Below are 21,187 nucleotides of genomic sequence, written 5' to 3' on the forward strand. Positions count from 1 at the left end.
TTCCCTATCAGTCCCTCCATCCCAGTCTGTGATTTTACAGAACTTTCTCTGTCTCTCTCTGCACCTTAAGCTGCTCTCCTCCCCCAACTTGTCCAGTATCATCTCTGTGCAGTGGTGATGGGAATTACGGCTTTTCTTAGTGAGCTGGCTCATTAGGTTCTGCTCACTAAGAGGAGCCGGCTCTTCTGGCTCCTGAATGTCTCCCTATTAAATATATAATAGGGAGCCAGAGGCCAGTGAATCACTCCACACCACTGCACTTTTGTATCGGGTTAAAGGGGGCGTGGTGAGATGGTTAGGGGTGGGGATAAGTGAGCCATCGGCTAGCAAACTGTACACCATGTGATCACAGCAGCCTCCATGGAGGATGGAGAGGAGTAGAAGTCCATGGAGGCTGTTGTGGTCAGATACATACTTGGGGTACAGTTTGCTATTGTTAAGAGGCTAACGGAGCTGAGATGATGTCACTATGGTCACATGACATGAACTGTGACCAGTAAGGAGGCATAAGGCATGTGGAGTATTAGATGGGAGGGGCCAGTTGAGCAGGACATGCCCCTCCCCTCTGATTCCTGGAATTATAACATAAAAGGTGATGTATGTGGATGTAAGCAAAACAATTTTTAGCTAAAAGAAGGGGGTCCGTCAGTTATTAGAGCTCTATAGGAACCTGTCACTGGCTGTATATGTGCAAATGTGGTGACAGGTTCCCTTTAAAGAGTGCTACAGTTATTACCGGAATAAAATGACACATGCAAGTTTTGAAAAATAGGCCTTGGTCATCAAGGCGCAAATGAGGTTGGTCACTAAGGGGTTAAGCTTCTTATGCACTTGTTTTTAATTTAAAAAAAAATATATGCAAATGAGCCAGAGGGACTCAAGGTTCCATCCTCACCTATGGAGCCCAGAGCCCCTTAGGCTCATTTGCATAATTTTAAAAGCCTTTTTTTTTGTAACAACTAGGGCATAAGAAGTTTAGAGATGAGCAGATCCTGTCAGAGGGGGCACACACCAGCATGTCAGTGTGCTTGGTTTACAATCCTTCATCCTGGTGATAGATTTCCTGTTAACAAAACAGATGCATTAACATTGCATTATGTAAAAGAAAATGTTATTAGCAACGTCATTAAGCAAATCTCCTCTCCTCAGCTCTAGTATCGCATATACAACGCAATGTGAACGCAGCCAAAGGCGATGCGCCCAAACTCCTTCCACATTGCGTTTGACTTGCGTTTCATTACGCGCCAGTCAAACGCACCGTCTGAAAACGGCCTGAAAAAGTGGTAAAAACCCCCCATAAAAATAAATTCAACCTTGAAAGTAGTCTAAAAAAAAGAAGCGCCTCGGGGTTCCCTCTCATGTATCACGCACAAGCCGCACTGTCCGCATTCTTCATAAGTAAACACTTCACAGGCTCTGGGCAATGTACCTGACCCCGCCTCCACACACGTGATGGCTCACATGTTAGTGACGTCAGCGCAGGTCCTGTTACCCAATAGTATCCGAGCTGCGTTTGTCTGCAGAGATACGGAGAAGGTGATGGAGCCTCCGTGGTGACCGCCGCCTGGAGTCAGGTGAGAGAGGGGGACGGACTAACAGCTGCAGGTCCGGTGCAGTGTGTATGTAACTGCTGCGGAGAGAAAGTGCGTCACGGGATGAGGCTGAGCGGGGTCTGTGTGCTGCGCTGTAGTGTATGAGGCTATAGAGGTTATATATGGATATCTCCTGTGTGCTGCTGCAGTGGACCAGCGATACTTACCGTTGTAACCGCAGCGTGTGAATAGTTGCAATTCCGGTAGTCGCTCTCACACAGTGACTATGAAAAATCGCACAATTAACGTCAAATTAATACCAAAAAAATACCAGTCGTGTCATGTTATCTCCATAGTTCCCTCCTCATAAAAGCTACCCAAATATCCCAGGACGCGTTCGCCAGTTTTATTGGATCTTTATTTCCTGCATTACATGCAAAGTCCAAAACTGGCAGTATATTATTATAAAAAAAAATATTATTAAAAAATATATATTATTTTTCTGGAATATTAATTTTTTTTTTCCGTTTAATTTGCTCCGTAGTATAAAGCAGAGGCCTCTTTATTCTTGGCGTGTTATCCACAATAAAAAAAGATATATTTCTAAAATTTTCCAGCTTGTCCTGTTTTTTTTTTTTTTTTTCCCTTCACATTTGCGATCACAGACGACAATAGGAGTCTATGGGTCTGCCAAAAAGAATGCCAAATGGATTGCAAAATAATGGATACAGACACAGAAATGGAAAAAAAAAAATAAACAAAATGGGTCCATTTACAATAGATCCTTTCATACATTCATCACTATTTGCCTCCATCCTTCTAAAATCAACCTTCAAATTTAGGATAATAGTCCTGAAGGGCTCTGGCAGCTATACCAGAGCCCTTCTATATTGCCCCTTCCTAGGCTGTTACACTATCTCCCCCTTCCCTCTGCGCGGGAGAGTATGAATAAAGAGATGCTAATAATCCAGAAGTGCTTGGCGGGGTGGGGGGACAGAACCAGAGCCCCTCAGTTCTGTAGATTCACAGGATGTTACAATGAGCAAAACATGTCTCTTCTTCCTCCCCCTGCCTGTGTAATCTAGCAGACGCAGGAATTGCAAAGGGGGGGGGCTTCTCTGTACAGTGTAACAGCCTGTGAAGCTACAGCATGAAGGAGCTCTCGAAACGTCACTTTCACGTTTTAGAATTTGTTTTTAAAACAGGGTTGTGGCAATCTCCATGAAATCCAAAAACAAAGTTAGTATTGATCCATTTTTTGTTAATTAATAAATTCTGGGACGATTTACTTGTGGATTTTCCGTGGGGGATGATGTCTTGGATTATATTGACATGGAGTTTTTTTTGTACATATTTCCATGACTGAAGATCCATTCATTCACCTGATGTGCAGTCACAGGACGACACATTTTCCCATCAGATGTTCCCATATTTTGGCTACAGGAGCAGTTCTGTTACTTTGTACACGTCTGGTTTTATCATGTACGCAGGGTTGTCTGTTGGGGACTGATAGCTCTGCCACAAAACTTATCACCTTCCTGCAGATCTTTCAGACTATGTTCACACTGCTGATGTATGTCCAATGTTCTGAGAGTCCGAACAATAGACAGAAAAATTTCCCGGATACTAATACAAGACTTTCCTTTTCTTTCTGTTCTGGTTCCTCCTCTGTGTGTACATACCATGGTTGGTTCTGTATACATTGGCAGCACAAGATTCTGGCTCATTTAGGACACCGCTCATTTGTCTGATAATTAATATATTTACTAATATAGCAGTGTAATATTGACAGACGTACGGCTGATCCCATCTGCAGCGCTATCTTTTCCCTTCAATACAAATATAAGCTGCGGCAGGACCTGTATGACGCCGCTGTCGTCGGGCGGCAGGACCTGTATGACGCCGCTGTCGTTGGGCAGCAGCTCCATCAGTATTGTTCAGATGAATGCCATAGCAGAACTTGAACCTCACCGCTGTCTCCCCCCCCTCCCCCGCCCCCCCCTCACTATATGTCTGTGGGGTCCATTGAGTTATTACTATGGGCACAGCTCTGTGTAGTCTTCATAGGTGCTGTACACAAGGATCTAAGGGCAATGTCAAGTTTTTTTTTTTTTGTTTTTTTTTACTGGATTAACATTGTAACAATCGCATATTGTTTGTCTTCTTTTCTATAGGGTAACCATGGACCTCCATAGAAAATTCGGCACGGAGCTGCGACTTGCATAAGGTCAAATTCCTAGAAAGAGAAATCATGGACAGCGCCCCTGTGCTGCTAACTGCTGCTGCAGCCAATATGACGGAGTCACTGGGTGATCTGGCTAACACCACCAATGGCAGTCCCTCCATGTCTATAAACAGACTCTTCCCCGCTCTGTTGGAGTGTTTCGGGATTATCCTGTGCGGCTACATCGCTGGTAGGGCCAATGTAATAACCGCCACCCAGGCAAAAGGACTGGGGAACTACGTCTCCCGTTTTGCACTTCCTGCACTTTTGTTCAAAAACATGGTTGTCCTAGACTTCTCCAATGTCAACTGGTCGTTTCTGTACAGCATCCTCATCGCCAAAGCCTCAGTGTTTCTGGTGGTCTGTGTCCTCACTTTGTTGGTGGCGAGCCCTCAAAGTCGTTTTAGCAAAGCTGGACTCTTCCCTATATTTGCAACGCAGAGCAATGACTTTGCACTTGGCTATCCCATAGGTAAGAACCTTTGCATTCCCTCGTGAGGATCATTGCTTGAAAACTAGAAGCTATTAGAATTTTGAGAATTTGTCCTGTGTTGTAATATAGAAAGTAGTAACATTCATTGCTGAGAGTGTAGCACAGTATAATAGTAAAATGGGGAAAACCATATAGAAAAGGGGGGGGGGGCAGGGTAATAAAAAAATAACCAAACAATGGTAAGGGACATGGTAGAAACTGTTAGATTGGATGACAGAACAAAGGAGACAAAGTGTAGCTACCCCGGGTTCTGTTCTGGACATTACAGCTACAATAAGTCAGCAGATGTTGGGCCAATGACTACAGAACATTATCACAGCTGATTGGCTGGAGTGGTCACATTGCATCCTACTCATAACTATGAGCTGCAATGCTCGATCGCCTTGGAAACTTGGACAACCCCTTTAAGTAATACTGAAATTTTTCCAGTCAAATACCCATACGGATTGACCAGATTTTCCAGCCATCCAGCTGTGGACACAGATCATCTATGATAGTGGGAATCATCTTATATTTGACAATTACACCCTTCCGGTGTTATTACTTGGCGACCGCCAAAGTGGTGGCAATTGCAACAATTGCATTCACTTAAATTGGTTACCATGGGATCAGCATCTGCTGTTTGGGGTGGTAAAACTGCTGCAAATATACTCATGGCAATTAATATATGTAAATGTACCCTTAGTTGTACCTTTCTTGTCCACATGAATTAGCAACCTGAATTACGGTGACATAGTGATCTTTGAGTATGTGATGGGTGTCACCTGACTTTACTATTGCCCTAGATATTGTATTATCTCTGTGATGGAGGATATTTGGATCCTTCATTTCTTCCCCATTCCCAGGGCTTCTTGCACATGAACGTATAGCAGTCAGACTATGCTGTCTAAGCTGCAAATCCTAGAGCAGGTGCTATCCCTGCCTATGTTTACGGCTTGGGCAGTCTTCTCTCTGGTGATTATTGTGTCAGCGGACCTCACAAGGGTGTGCAAAGAACGGACCACCAGGCTTAGACTGAGGCACGCTGCCTATATCATGACTACTGTTTCTTGTTACTGTTTTCTAGTTGATGCCTTGTACCAGTCCAGCTACCCCCGATACCTGCAGTACATCTACCTGGTGGCACCTGTATCACTCATGATGTTAAATCCCTTGGGGTTTGTTTTCTGCGAGATCCAGAAATGGCGAGATAATCCAAACTCTTCACAAGGCAAAATGAAGATCTTGGGACTTGCTCTCCTCCGTGTCTTCCAGAACCCTATAGTATTTATGGTGTTTATAGGCATCGCCTTTAACTTTGCACTAGGACAGAAGATTCCTGTCTACTTAGAGAATTTTCTGGACGGTCTGGCCAGTTCCTTCTCTGGCTCGGCGTTATTTTATCTGGGTCTTACGATGGTGGGACAGACCAGTAAGCTGAAGAAATCGTCTTTTGTTGCCTTGCTGCTGCTTATCACGGCCAAGCTGTGAGTATGATTTATGGGCCAGCCTTTTATTATCTCTTTTGTAAGATTATACTGTAGGCTGTGTTACTGTTACACCTTGTTCATTTGCTTACACTTTCTGCAGATAGAAGACTCAGCACATTCCTTAACATTTACATGGCAAGCGAGGAATTCAAAGGGGCCATTACTTTAGATTATATCAAGGCTAAAGACCTGTGCCTCCTCCCCCCCCCCCCCCCCCCCATACTCACTTTGGCTGGGAATGCATGTGAATTCAATAGTTGATCTGCACTTCTGGTGGTGTCAGCCTACATCCCTGGAGAACAAAATCTTTTGGAATGTGAAAAATCCTACATGCAGCAACCAACATTTCACGTCTGGACACAGGGTACATGACCAAACATATTAGATGGCCATCCATTACAGCCAACATGGTCGCGGCCATTTGAAAGGGTATATTGACATGCTGCAGATCTGTTCTTGGCAGTCTACCCCTATCCAGGTGCATGTTTTCCTAACCGTACCATGTCACAAGTTAATTTTAGAGTTCATTCGAATAACTGTGGTGATTCACAGAGCAGAGGATGGGGCTCTTTGTATCTTAATGATATATGACAAGTCCTTGCTTCCCTGGAGAACAGCAATGAATTGTCATGATTATTAGTACAGTGCTGCTGTATAGGGAGGAAGAAGGGACTCCATGCATTATATATCACTACGATGCACAGGGGCCCCATTCTCTGCACTATGGTCTGCCAGTGAAATGCCCACTGTACAGTCCAGGATTTACATACCGATCCTCTGAATGATCCCTAACGTGAAATAATCTGGTGTATTACACTTGGGTATTTCTTTCCTGGGGTCCAGTTTCACATCCTCTATAGTTTCTTCCTATTTTTTCTTTTCTGCTGATGTAAGCACACATGCGCTGCTGTAACCCATGCCTTTAATATTTGGACACAGCAGCCAACCTACCCTGCCTCACAATTGTGTGGTGAAACCTCTTTTAAAAAAAAAAAAAAATAATAAAATAGATCATATATATATTACAGATATGTTGAAAGGCGTTCAGAAATCCATGTGTTTTTCTGATAAATGGAGCAGATTTATAATAACAGAAAGTTCTGATACAAGTGAATACAGCCTGAAACCCACCCCATTCACACAGTTCCATGGGGACCCAATTTGTTCTCAAATCAGGGTAGTGAGAACACAGTGTCTTACTGCATTGTGACCGAGCTTGGTGGCCGCTCAGCTTTCAATAGAGGTGGGTGACCTCAACCGTCCGAGTGCTATGCCCAGAATCCCATCTAGGTCCTGTGCAAGGGGTCTTAAAAGTCTCTTTCTCTACATTTATGCAAGATGTGAAATCTCTAGGTTCAGAAAATGTTTATGCTTATACTAAAGAAGTGTTTTCATCTGTCTAAAATCTTGAATCCTTTCTTCTCTTTCAGGCTGGTCTTGCCGCTCATCTGCAGGGAAATGGTGGAGCTGCTGGATCGGGGGAACCTTCCAGTCAACCACACCAGTTTATCAAACTATGCATTTCTGTACGGAGTCTTCCCAGTGGCCCCTGGAGTCGCTATATTTGCAAACCAGTTCAACATGGAAGTCGAGATTGTAAGTGTTTGGAGAGCTCTTACTTCCTGACACTAGTCAAAAGCCTCTCCCTCAGTGACCAGTTCCCACCACTGGTGAGATGCAAACATGGATATACTGGTTTGGCTTTTACAATATAATAATAATCTTTATATAGCACCATCATAGCTTTATAGAGCTTTACTCTACTCTTCGTCTTACCATGTGTTCAGGAGAACAAGATCAGATGAGACTTACTGTTGCATGCCCTGTTTTGGATTATACTGTGTTACATGGTTTAGGTTCCTGTCTGTACAAGCAGCATGTGTGTCATGTTTGACTATTAAAACATTTATTTAGTTTTTTTTTTTTAGTATTTGAAAAGAAGTCAAAAATATTCCTTTACTGTGATTACTAAGTTCCTATGTCACAATCTATTTCTGGGTTTCGGGGATCATATTAATCCTATATTTGCTTCCAGGTGACATCAGGAATGGTGATCAGCACCTTCGTGTCTGCTCCGATCATGTATGTCTCGGCCTGGCTGTTGACTATTCCGACAATGGATCCTAAGCCCCTTGTATCCGCTCTGCAAAACGTCAGCTTTGACATTAGCATAGTGAGCCTGCTCTCCTTGGTAAGTTTGCACAATGGTTGTAGAATAACCACATATTGATTAGCCAATTAAAGTGGAATACAGATGCCAACTTCCTGTTCTGTTACATGGAATTAGCTATATTGGTGAATTGCAAGCACTCGGGAAATGTATTATCAGTAATGGTACAACCACTTTGTAAAGGGGTGTTCCAGATATTTTGCATTAACCATCTGTAAGATAGGTCATCAATATTAAATCATTGATCCATGTAAAGTAGACTATGCTTAGAGTGAATTTGTTGTTTATGTGAAAGGAAATAATTGCTATATAAAATGGTTATATCTTTTATATCTACAGATCTGGTCTCTGGCTATTTTACTTCTAAGCAAAAAGTATAAGCAGCTTCCTCATATGCTGACTGTGAACCTGTTTCTTGCTCAGGTAAGTGTCTGTTTTAGGGATGAGCCGACCATAATGCCGAAATTCAGATTTGTTCCGAACTTAGCTGATTCATGTCCTAGCATTGATCGCAGTTATTACTAAGTGCACTGTCCTGATCAGGGTTCGATATCGGATACAGGATTTTTAAATTCAGCGGGCCCGAAGCAGCAATATTCTATGCAGGGCACACTTGACATAGAGGTAAAGCCCCTCATGAAAGCAATGATTGAGTATAGCTGAGGACCATGGAAGTCTCTGTCTATTGAGAAATCTAAGTATAATATTTGCAGAACAATTGTCCCACTTGTATGTAAGAGGTTGAGTCTACAGGCTGTAAGTCTAGCCACAGACATTCTTACAGGTCTGTACTTTATTCTAAGTAATGTCTCTTTCCCTCTTCAGCTTATTGTCTGCATTGGGATGGTCCTGTGGAACTTCATCATAAAAGAGAGGAACGTGGTGGGGCAGATCCTCGTGTTTGTAATCCTCTACAGCGCCCTCTACAGTACTTACCTGTGGACAGGTATTCTACTATTACTGTTTAATTCAAGCACATCCTCCACTCAATGATCTGAATGAATATCGTTATATCCCATATGTACAATATTTTAGATGATTTAGGGGATTGTCCAGTTTCTGCAAATAATTGATATTGTTTGTGTAATGAAGAGTTCTACCATTTCTGTATCAATTCCTCACTGTTCTGTAGAGTGTTGTCATTATGTAGGAAGCTTCATTGTTTACTTCCTGTGGATAACAACTAGTCCCTGGTCATGTGATATCACACAGGTGCACGGCTCGTTATATATATCCATGGTCATGCGATGTCACATAGGTGCACAGCTCATTATATTCCTGGTCATCTGATGTCGCACAGGTGCATGGCTCGTTATATCATAGAAAGTAATTAAAGCTGTGTGTTATAACAAGCAGTGCATCTGTGTGACATCATATGACCAGGGAAAGATTTATATCCATAGGAAGTAAACAATGAAGCTTCCTATAGAATGACAGCAAGCAGAGATCTAGAAAGGAAATGATACAGAAAGTATGTTGAAAATTATATAACTTTTCAGTGCACAGTTCCTGACCTCAGGAAAGCTAATTAGTGTCTGATGGAAAAGGACGATTATTAGAATGTATTGCAGACCTATGGAGTTATAACCCGTGCATGCTCATGTTACATTCAAATGGGGACACTATGCTGTACCTCTGGCAACTAATCACTTATCAAGCAACTCCTGTAAGGCTTATTATATGCGTGGCCATGTTCATAAAGAGACTCCGTTACCCAATTTCACCTCATTAAACAGCTAGCCCCTCCGGGTAGCAGAGAAGAGTCATATTTTGCCTGAAATGAGTCGCTTTCAGAGGCTGCTGACGGGATGTCCCTTCAGATGCTTTTCGTCTCATATTAAAGATATGAATCACAGCTTTCTGATCTCATCAGGCTTGTGGTTCTGTCAACCACACAGAACCAAATAATGTACTTTGTCACTGCTAACACTGTGATATGTAGGAGCTGCAGTCACATATATTTTTGTCAGAGATGTACAATGTCTGCAGTGGTCCTATAGTCATTAAAATGCCGTATTAGCCTCACTCCTCCTCCTTCTGGTGGTCCCAGTAGTCTGACCGTCCCTGATAGACTCACAATTTTGCCATCAGTGCTGCTTAGTATATGAAATGTCATAATGTTTCTTCCTAATCCAAACTATTCTTTAAATTCCAGGTTTGATTTCTTTATGCTTGTTCTTGCTAACGAAGAGAGAAGTTGGGAATATTCCGACTGTTCTGATGGCCTTGGTCGGATGGGGGTAAGCGCTGTCTTACATGTATGTTATCCTCTCACCTTTACAATGTGAAAATACTAACGCCTACATGTACGGTTGTCTTTTACTATAGCGTACCTGTGGTAATAGTGTGTGTTCTTGTGAGCGTTGGGGAACGGGATCTGGACAGCATTGACTCTGCTTTCTTTTATGGAAAGGCTCAGGTAAGTCTGTGAACTATTTGCATTTTGTAGTAATACAAGGAAAAACTACTTTTAAGGGCTTTTCCCACAAACGCAAGTTACGCCCGATCCACGGAATAGGGCTGAACTTGGTGGTCAGTGGGGGTCTCAGGGTCTCGGTGATGAAACCCCCACAGATCACAAAAACGAGGGGTCCCACGTACCCGTCGCTTTGTCAGACTATTGGAGCAGATGGCCGTTCTGACCATTCTGCTCCATTAATCTCTGTGGAGCTGACTGAAATTGCAGAGTGCAGTAGTCTCACTGAGACCCCCACTGATCAGCAAGTTAGGCACTATCCCGTGGATAGGGCTTAACTTGCATTTGTGGGAAAACCCCTTTATGTCGGGAGCATTGAATGCATCTGCATTGTATAGATTAAGCTGGACAGAACAAACCTTGTGTAATGAAATGAGATGCATCCTCTCTGGCTTTGTGCAGTTTGAAACCCTACACATGACCCATGTATGTTCATATTTCCCTTGTTTTAATAGATTATCAGCACGGCAGTGGTCCTGTTAGCCTCCATTATGCTGTCAGGCATTTCTCTTATGTGCATGAGTCGCAATGGACAAGATGGGAACTACCAGGTTCTGAATCAGTCGTCATCACTGGGCAGTAGTGGCAGGACAGCCGATACTACCACAGAGTGCAAGCCAGAGAGTCCCATCCAGGCCCGATCACCTACAGACTCCAGAGCAGGTAAGCACTAAACGCTAAGAACAAATATCTTTATTGAAAATTTTAACATTAATTATTCTTAAAGGGTTTTATCCATTTAGACTATTACAGACATATCCACAGATTGATGATAGATGCAGATCCTTCTTCTGGGACCTCCCCCAATCGCGACAATGGCGGTCCCCTGACCCCTTCACGCAGCCAGTGGAGTGGAGAGTGTGCCACACATGACCTACCTCCTTTCAACTCTATGAGAGAGCCAAGGAGGTAGCCTCACCAAATGTCTTAGCTCTCATAGAGATGAATGGAGAGTGACCGCTCTATGCTCAGCCCAGCAGCAGGAAGAGGGACAGCGAACCCCTTTCCACAGATCCCAGAGGTGGATATGCCATAAAATAACATAAATGGAAAAACTCCCTTTAAATGGGTTCATCAAAAGAAATGTATTCCCTTTTCCCTTAGATATGGGAATATGTGTCTGATCGCATGTAAATTGAGCAAATTTACACATGCACAACCCATTCACTTTTATAGGACTTCCAGGACTCTAGTGCTGGGCACCCATTTTTCCACATGATACAATTTATGTAGCATGTTCATCCTGTACTCCTGGTGCATATTTTTTGATTTTTATTTTTTCTAATGTATCCAGTTTATGAAATTTACGTTTGCATTCAGGTATGTAATTATTATAGTAAATTATGAAAACATTGATTGTGTTGACAAGAAGTAATATTTCTGAAGCAAGAATACAAACAGATATTGTGTTACCCTGGAAAACGTAGCTCATGGAAGTAGAAAGCAAACCGTACCTTGGCTGCGGAGCGGTAATAACATTGCGGTGTCTCCAACACACAGAGATCTGCGCCTGTGGACAGGAGAACGGAGACGTGTGTCAGCCTGTGGGATCTCCAACTACACTGAATATAAATGAGGCTCCCAGCATTGAAGACGGTACAGTATACATCACGTGAAGCTTTACTGACATTTACCGTTTTCATTTGTTTTTTGTGAAAAAAAATTTTTCTGACTAGAAGCAGGCTTGAGATTCATAAAACTGTGCACAATGTAATGATCTATAATGCTTTATGGTATACTGAAGACTGAAGCAACGGGGAAGGTTAAGTAACACACGACTAGGATCAGATTACACTTGGGGTTAGTTTTTTCTGTTGACACATCGCTCTTCATAGGAACTGTGTGCACGAATACTTGTCTCTATGCAAAGTATTTATTACAAAAACATTAAAATACATTAGATCTTATAAAATTGGTTGCAAAAGCTCTATATAAAATGTAAAGATGACCCTTCCCCACCTCAACCAACTCCAGGTGTTCCAGTCCATATAGTGGTTAGTATATACTACCAAATGGCCATGTTAGAAGATACCACTGGAGGTGTATGTGTCTTGTATCTATCTAATCGAAGCACAAGATACTGTGCACAGTAGTGTAGTGCGGTGTCTCATGTAGCATTTTTGTTTATTCCCCCTCTAGCACATGAATGTCTGACTCGCTGCAACTCCCAGAGATGTCCCCTGTCCCAGGAGGAGCAGCAACAGCTGCACAGTGGAGACAGACAGATAGCAAGACATGTACTACTTTGTCTGCTTCTAGTTGTGGGGCTATTTGCAGTAAGTGGATCTTTACCGAATATTTACACTTATTTTTACCAAACTGTTACCATCCAAAATCTAAATTAAAAAATAAAATTTGTTCACATTGCAAAAAAATACACATTAGAATAACGTAACCTGTTTTTGCTGTGAGGTTCTGGAGCAGAAATTCAAGGTTAAGCTATAGATTTAATTTTTTTTGCCATAGGTCAGCCCAATTAAAGGGGTTGTCCACTTTCAGAAAACAATGGATATTGTTTGTGCAATAACAAGTTATACGTTTTTTCCAATTTACTTTCTGTATCAATTCCTCATGGTTTCCTAGATCTCTGCTTGCTGTCATTCTACTTAAATCTTCATTGTTTACATCCTGTGGATAGGTGCACGTTACAGTAATCGAAGCTGTGATGTAAAGAGCGACGTCACATGACCAGGGACTGTCTTCTCTGCAGTGGAAGTAAAATATGAAGCTTTCTATAGACTAACAGCAAGCAGTGATTTGGATACCGTGAGGAAATGATACAGAAAGTATGCCGAAAAATTACCGGTATCTAACTTTTCATAACGCACAACTAATAATTATAGTCCGGCGCCCCTCCCCTCTTCATAGAAATACATGGCGTACAGGCCGTACACACGGGGTAAGATGGGACATGTCCTATCTTTTTCCCGTGTACGAAGCAGTATGGTGCCACACGTGTGTCACCGGATCGCTCCATGCCGCCATTGCCTTCTATGGTGGACGTATGTCAAGCTGGTTGTTTCTTTATATTTTTACGTTTTAAGATTCTCTGGTTCATGATTATTAAATGTGTGTGTTTTCTACTTTTTACAGAACGTGTCGAGTTGTTTCTGGTGGCTTTTCAATCCAGAACCAGGGAGACTTTATGTAGAACTTCAGTTTTTTTGTGCTGTATTTAACTTTGGTCAGGTATGTTCACTTTGTGTATTATGTCCTAGCAAGTATAAGCAAACTATATATAGTTAGTAATTTTACAGCCCTAAATGTAGATGTTTTCTAAGAAAAGTGGTTTAATTGGGTTTATTTATCCTGGCCTTCTTACAATAGATGGTACAAGGGAGTGATCATGGGAGTAATAGATGTACCAAGGAGGGGAAGACAGGGACTGTGGTTATCCAGGAGATATAAGAAAGAGCATGATAGGAGATGAAAGAAATGATGAAAGTCAGACCTCCTGTATGTACTAGTAACTTCTGGTTATCACACTTTCTGCAGGGTTTCCTGTGTTTTGCCATTTTTGGTTTAGACAAACACCTGATTATACTTCCGTGCAAGAAAAGGTAAGTTTAATATTTGTAATGTGTCTGCTTATATTATATATAAAAGGGAATTACGTGATCAGATTGTGATGGTCTTTCAATATCATTTTACGTGGATGACAGTCACTATATCTTGCATCATCATGGGATATAATCAGTACATTTATGGGGCCTAATTCCTCTGTCTTTATATACCACTGCAAGAGGCATCTGCACTGTACACTACATTAGAGGGGTTACCCTGATTACGACTTATTCACATGAATAGATGATAGATGCGGCTCCTACCTTTGGGACCCTGCATCTATCTTGGTAACGGACATCTGCTGACCCCCCGCTCCTTCCCCTGAACAGGGAGGGCATGTGGTGCATGCGCAGTGTATCTCCATTTAAAGGACACCTGTCATCAGGTCTCTGTCACTAGTCCTGTCACTTGTCCTGTTACTACTACCTGTTGGGGCAGCTCACAAGGATCCCATCCCAGCCTTTATCTAGTCAATTCATACATTAATCATTATAAAATCATCTATTCTTTATTATGTAAATGAGGCTGGTCACATGGTCAGAGGCAGTGATGTCACTCCTGTTACCCCTTCCCTCTCCTCCCCCTGCTCATGTCTGTGTGTAATGTATAGTAAAGCATTGCTGGTGTCTGTGCTATTACCTGCTGACATGCTGCATCCTCCTAATACACAGAGACACAGACATCAGCTACACAAGTACCTGACATGTTCTGCTATAACATGGCTGCCTGGAGCTGTTGTATTCCTCCTACACACACACAGGCTGCAGGGGGCGCCAGCAACAGGAAGCACATGGAGCAGCCATTAACCATTATACAGGCTGTCAGTCAAGCACTGGGGGTGTGGCTGTGCCTCCCACTCATGAATAAGCCGGACAGCTTGAATATGCTAATGACTCATTGGACATTTCACAGGTCATTTTCATACAGCTTTAGGACTACATTGCTTAAGTTTACAGGCATGTAGAGGGACAATGAAGGGATAGAGTCAATGCTCTCTAATGGCAGTTTATGAAAATATATTTAGTTTAGGGGGTTATTTTGCCTGACGGGTTCTCTTTAACTCTATGGAAGTTCTGAGTGTATAGTCTCTGCTATTATTGTCACTACCATAGAGTTCAGCCTGACTGCAGGAAGGGGGTTAGCAGGCCTCTGTTCTACCCAGAAGTAGTGTAGATGGAAAACGTCTATTAAGCCTCTCATTCAGGTTCTATTTTATATATTTCAGACTTCAGTTCCTCTGGAATGGCAGAGAAACAAATGCTGTGACCGAGGAGACCAGACTTCCTGAAGAAATCCGCATGACCTGCCACCAATTCGTAAACTACCACAAGGACCTGTGTATCAAGAACATTGTCAGGGAGAAAAGGTAAAAGAGAATAAAGTGATCTAGGGAAATTTGTAGACAGGATGTTATTTGACCCCTTGGTCTGTGCACTTACACAATTCTCACAGCAGATTTACCCATTCGAGTCAATGTGTCAGTGAAAAACAAGACATGAACACTATTCCTGTGCGATCTGCTAGGATGTGTCTAGATGACATTGGAAAACATTGAATTCAACACTGATGTAATGTTAACATGGCTCATCTGGATAGGCCCTTACCTGCTAATCCATTGTGTACATAATCCAGGGCCACATTCACACCACATTTTACATTCTGTGTGATCATCTTTGTGCGTGTTCACATGTGTAAGCTTGGCTTTTCGTAATAAGTCTATGCATTTGTATATAATGCTTTAGGCTGCAACACATATACCAAGTCATTTGCAGAGACATTAAAGGAAATCTAACATCAAAATCCATCATGATCAATCACTTGCTCATAATCCAGAAACTGTGACACCGGGACTCTCTATATACTCTAGTATAAGCCGAGGCACCTAATTTTACCACCAAAACTGGGAAAACCTATTGACTCGAGTATAAGCCTAGAGTGGGAAATGCATTGGTGACAACCTCCCCCGTCCCGGTGAGCGACAAGTCCGTGCACATGGCCCGACAGGCATACATCATAGCTGCGCGCGGACCTGCCACTGCCGACGAAAGAAGAGAAGATCTGCGGGTGGCACGGATAAGGTGTGTTTTGACTTTAATTTTTTTTCTTCACTCGAGTAAAAGTCTAATGAACCAGAAGGGATCTGAGGGGTGTTGCCGGAGCCCCTCTGTGCTGTCGCTTTACAAGCTGTTGCACTGTGCAGAACTCTTCTCCCCCCCCCCCCCCCCCCCTCTCCCCTACTGTGTGAAGTTGAAGCGGGAGGGGGGCAGTTCTGAGGAGGTGATGAGACATTTGCTCCCTCCCCCAGAACAACACTTTAGGCCCACTTTATGCTAGAAGGAAGGAGGCCATGGAGCTATGAGGAAGTGCTTGGTTTTGATGGTAGATGCATCCATTACTGTTTGCTTTTTAAGATCTATATCTGCAGATGTATATAATTACATTTATTTTCTTGAGGAATACACATAGTAACCTGTGGTCACAGCCAGTTTTGCTTGCAATGTCTTCATATTCTCAATGTTATTAATGTTATGTCTGCATAGAGGGCGCCCTCTTGTGGATTTAATGTTTGCTGCACGGTTTTGCTGATGTGTCTTGACCATGCCTGTGTCTTCTCCAGTCCTTCATGCTGTTCTTGCTTCATCCCTTTCCGTTGCCTTGTAACAGTCCATGATTTCATTTGTATTGTCCATAGAAACCTGTCTTGTCCTGCTTGTCCCCACAACCAATCTCCACCAGCAGTGCGCAGCTCTAGGGGATAATAAAGAAGCGATCCAGTACATAAACCGATCTATTACCCCCATTTACAGGGGGATTAACACAAGTTGGTAATTTGTATGTCAAGAGAATATGTCTTTTAAGATCATCTACCACCAGGATCAAAGACTGTATGCAAATGAGCCTGAGGGTCTCCAGACTCTATTAACACCTATGGAGCCTGGAGCCCCTCGGGCTCATTTGCATACAGTCCTTCATCCTGGTGGTAGATGCCCTCTAAGGGGTTTTCAGGACCTGGATATTGATGAACTTTCCTTAGGATGATTCAGCAATATTCTGTAAATTGGAATCTGAATCTTGGCACACTAAACCTTTGCTTGTTGGGGCGCCTCACCAGGTTCCACTGAAAGCTGCTATATTTAAATCCTGGAAAACTCTTATAATGGCACAAACTCTAATCGAGCTTCAGACTTAACCTTGTATATGGAAGCTCCTATTATAATGTAATTATATAACACCTTTACATTACACTCGCTCCACCTCACAGTGATGATGATGGATAACCCATTTTCCCGGGTAGATCTGTTACTAGCTCGTTTTATACAGGATGCCCAAATCAACCAATACAATGTTATGTAACAATGAAATAGAGAATTTTAAGTACTATTATATAGTATTATGGTAAAGCCAGGTTAGAGCCTATTGGCTAATTTACTTGTGTGACACCTTTAAAAATTACTTTGTCCCGTTACCACATTCCTATTGATTCCACCAGTCCGTCATCCTCCCCCCCATTACATAGCTTCACGCTATAGAAGGCGCTATATTTTGTTAAATACTAAATTAAGTGTAATTTGTGGCATGTAATAGCATTTTAATTGAATAACACCCCCCTCCCCCCCGGCCATTAATATTCTCTAACCCGATGAACCTTCCTAACAAGCTTATATCATGCTATCCTCTTTCCTTTCTGTTTTCCTTTGCTGACAAAGACACAGCGCTGGTACAAGAGTTACTGCACATATGGGTGAATCATTCCTTTGACACACAGGTGTGGCCCCCGGATCTCCGGAGGGATCTTCTGGGGATCAGATTTGGTGAGCTGGCTTGTGGAGGTTGGACTGGCATCAGACCGCGGAGAAGCAGTCAAGTACGGCGAGAGACTGCTGAAAGGAGGGGTCATCCAACACATCACCGACGAATTTCAGTTTCGAGATGAGAACCTTTCCTATCGCATGTTGAAGACTAAGCGAGTTCCTGCTTCCCGCAGATGAACCATTCACAATTTGCATCTATGAAGCCATATAGACAGCGGCTTGTAGGAGCTGCCTATGCAATACCACAAGGTGGGTCACAAGACCCGTTACCATGAGATTCTAGCATCATGCAGTACAACATTACTGTGTTACTATAGATCCTAATACACCATATAAGCATCACGTGCCATCTAGACATCGCATTGCTCCCACTGACATGAAGATGAGCTCCTGGGAAACAATCTGCAAATTGTCTACACAGAATTCATCTTCATTTTTTGCTCAGGAACAGATCCTTCATTTTACCACATTTATAGATTTATTTTTTTTTGCTGACATTTTGCACATTTATTTATTTTTATTTCGCCATTATGCATTTCCCCTATATTTAATGGGGTTTGTTGAGATACTTGAAAAAGGTGAGGGCTAAGTAGTGAGTAGCACAGACAAGTCACATTTTTTTTTTGCAATACATGCAAACCAAAGCCCAACCCCTAGGACTACACAGAGGACTCTGTCAGGGTGCAAGGTAAGTTATTATGTGCACGGCAGGTGTGATGGGCTTCTGCAACCTGTCTTTAGTGAAAAGGTTCTCTTTAAATGCCCAATATATCACTCTGTAAGAAAACTCCTGCAAGTACAAAACCAGGAAAAGACACACAAACACACACACACACACAAAGACACACACACACAAAGACACACACACACTTGGCCCAACTAGTTCCTCTGCCACTGAGTAGATTTGCAACGTTTGGAAAAGTGGCCCTTTATAAATCTTCCTTGACCAACCGGATTCACTTGATGTATCTGGTGTAAATTAGGAGAAGTGCAATAATGGTAAAGAGAACATGTTGCCGGATTAGCAGGCAAACACCCAATCTGGCAAATTGCTGCCCATATCAAGTAGCCATGGCTATGATTAGGTAGGGAGGACACAGGGTTGTATGACCGAACTTGAATGCAAACGTCCGGTCTGCTCATCTCTAGTGAAGAGTTCTGTGTATTTCTATAAACAGTAATGACTTATTGATCTGTGATCCCTGTTAGCCCTACAGCACGTCTGTACACATTGTGATAGCCAAGCACAGCAGCAGTATTAAAGTCTTAGTGCCAATTCCCAGTGTCAAACTATGCTGGAAGGGAGAGCTATTTGTAGGTTTTTTTTTGTTTTGTTTTGCTTTTTATTGGATGAGTCAATCCATGAAAACCTAATATTACAATTTCATGTACATCTGTAAACCTAGGTTTATTTTTCTCTATACTGACAATTCGGAGAAGAACTTTTTACATTGAACTCCTATAGTGTTTGCCCTGTTATCTAATAGTGGCAGATCCTGATGCTCCCTTCTACTTGTTTCCAGATGCAACCCTAGTTACCCCTTGTATTTTACTAGGAATCCTAATGTTTAGATATGGGAAAATAAGATAATATTAATGTAACTCCTAATAGTAGGATCCAAATGTTCCTTACCCTGGAAATCCAAATGTATTAAAGGGATTGTTGGCTTACAGGGAGGGGGATTTTGGATAATCTCTTTAACAGAGGTCTTATATTTTATGAGTATCGGTTTGTTTTAAAGCTTTTTCTGTTCTTAAAGTTTTAAAAGTGAAATCTACCAACTAAAAAAGAATTGTAATTTCCTTCTTGTCCATTTGCACAAGTCATGTGGATGTCACAGGAGGGGGTCTGTCCACCCTTATCCATAGTGGAGCCGAACTGTAAATGGAGGGAAAATGTAGAGGTTGGTGCAGCATAACAGACATCATGGTGATCACTTTCAGAGTAAGTTGTAGATGACTACCCACCTGATGTGTACAGTGCTACCGAATGTGATGGCGCTATATAAAGATTATTATACGGCTGCACTTCACCTTGACATGGACTACATAAAGCAATGTCCATACACCAAAACCTTAAATACAATTAAAGTGTCTTTAAGACTGACTTTACTGTTCTCTTCCCCCACCTACCCAACCCCTGTTCACGCTCGTCAATCTTCATCAGCTCCATAGAGATTGATGGAGCAGAACGGTCATGCACAGCCATCTGCTCCATTAGTCTGATGTAGCGACGAGGGGTCCGACGGAGGTCCACGAGACCCCCATCACTGGGCCCACAACCGATCAGCAAGATAGACCCTATCCTGTGGATAAGGTCTAACTTGTGTTCGGGGGAAACCCTTTCAAAGAGAATCTGTCATTAGTCTTGGCCTGTGTAACGTTCGTTTGTGTGTTTCCTGTACCTGCCGGGAATAATAGTTCTCTCTTGACAGTCCTACCATCAGTCTTTCAGCCTGAAGAGCTTTCTGCTATTTGCCATGAACTGTTTCACAGCCCCTCCCCCAACCGATAGCTGTAGGTATCCAACCAAATTCACGATACAGCTCTGACTCTTAGCAGAGAGGAGGGGCCTGTGCTGCAGCAGAGATCAGAAAGCTCTACAGGATGAAAGACCCCACCCACGGAGCCCTTGCAAGAGCTGCATTATAACTTCATTTGTTATTAGTAACAACATACACAGGGCCGATATTTAGTACTGTATGCAGGGGGGTATGCCAAAACTGCTGACAGATTCCCTTTAAGAGAGGACACTTCACCTTTCCTGAAAAGTGTGTAATATTATATACTTAAACCCCACATCAACTAAAAATTCTGCAATGACAGAACCACCTGATCTGGTAATGGACTACTTCCTGCATACACAGTCCAGGCCTCCACTCCGCAGACCGGTGATAGTGATGCTTTTCTTGCAAGAACCTGACATTGCTGTATGTTGTATTATGCAATAGACTTTCTCATGTTTGGTACAGGCATGTTACTGACATAACTTCATGGTCATCGCCAAATGACATGGAGACTACTGAATTACGGCCACTACGAGGCTTAATAATTTGCACACAATTATTTTAAATAAATACTATAAACTCTATGGGGTTGTGAAGGGGCCGGTTGTCTTTGCCGTCCTCATTACTGACTGTGAGACATTCATGTACTTATTAATTTGGCTTGTGGTTTATGTAATGAAGTACAAATGGAGTCATTTTATGGATTTGCATTTTCTATTAAATAAAATTCATGTGGCAACCTGGGTCTGCTTTTGATTCTTAAGCTGACATATCGCTATCAGAGGCATTGAAAATAATTGAATTTGACCTTGAGAAAAGCAATGTGAAGCATACTTTAATATATATTGTATATACTCAAGTATAAGCTGAGTGGTGGTAGATCTCCTTTAAAATGGGACTGAGTGGGTCATGTCCAGGATTGCCTGGGACTGCAGGAAGA

At 42.4% G+C, this 21,187-nt stretch overlaps 1 protein-coding gene across 3 annotated transcripts; it reads left to right on the plus strand.

Annotated features, from left to right (window-relative positions):
• Window positions 1-1,436: 1,436 nt before the first annotated feature.
• Window positions 1,437-20,992, plus strand: GPR155 (G protein-coupled receptor 155). 3 transcript variants are annotated; one of them, XM_072121680.1, is made up of 16 exons: window positions 1,437-1,574; window positions 3,707-4,228; window positions 5,316-5,715; window positions 7,149-7,314; window positions 7,754-7,909; window positions 8,228-8,311; window positions 8,714-8,834; window positions 10,044-10,128; window positions 10,217-10,307; window positions 10,820-11,027; window positions 11,865-11,960; window positions 12,504-12,640; window positions 13,458-13,553; window positions 13,860-13,924; window positions 15,154-15,294; window positions 17,695-20,992. In XM_072121680.1, exons 2-16 carry the CDS (start codon window positions 3,784-3,786, stop codon window positions 17,915-17,917), a joined length of 2,514 nt encoding a protein of 837 aa, XP_071977781.1. In that variant the 5' UTR covers window positions 1,437-1,574; window positions 3,707-3,783; the 3' UTR covers window positions 17,918-20,992. The 3 variants fall into 3 exon arrangements, with proteins under 3 accessions (XP_071977781.1, XP_071977783.1, XP_071977782.1); XM_072121682.1 differs by having other exon boundaries at window positions 17,636-17,838; XM_072121681.1 differs by lacking the exon at window positions 1,437-1,574 and adding an exon at window positions 1,652-1,670.
• The last annotated feature ends 195 nt before the right edge of the window (window positions 20,993-21,187 follow it).

This window comes from Engystomops pustulosus, chromosome 8, assembly GCF_040894005.1.
Source record: "Engystomops pustulosus chromosome 8, aEngPut4.maternal, whole genome shotgun sequence".
Classification (NCBI taxonomy): domain Eukaryota; kingdom Metazoa; phylum Chordata; class Amphibia; order Anura; family Leptodactylidae; genus Engystomops; species Engystomops pustulosus.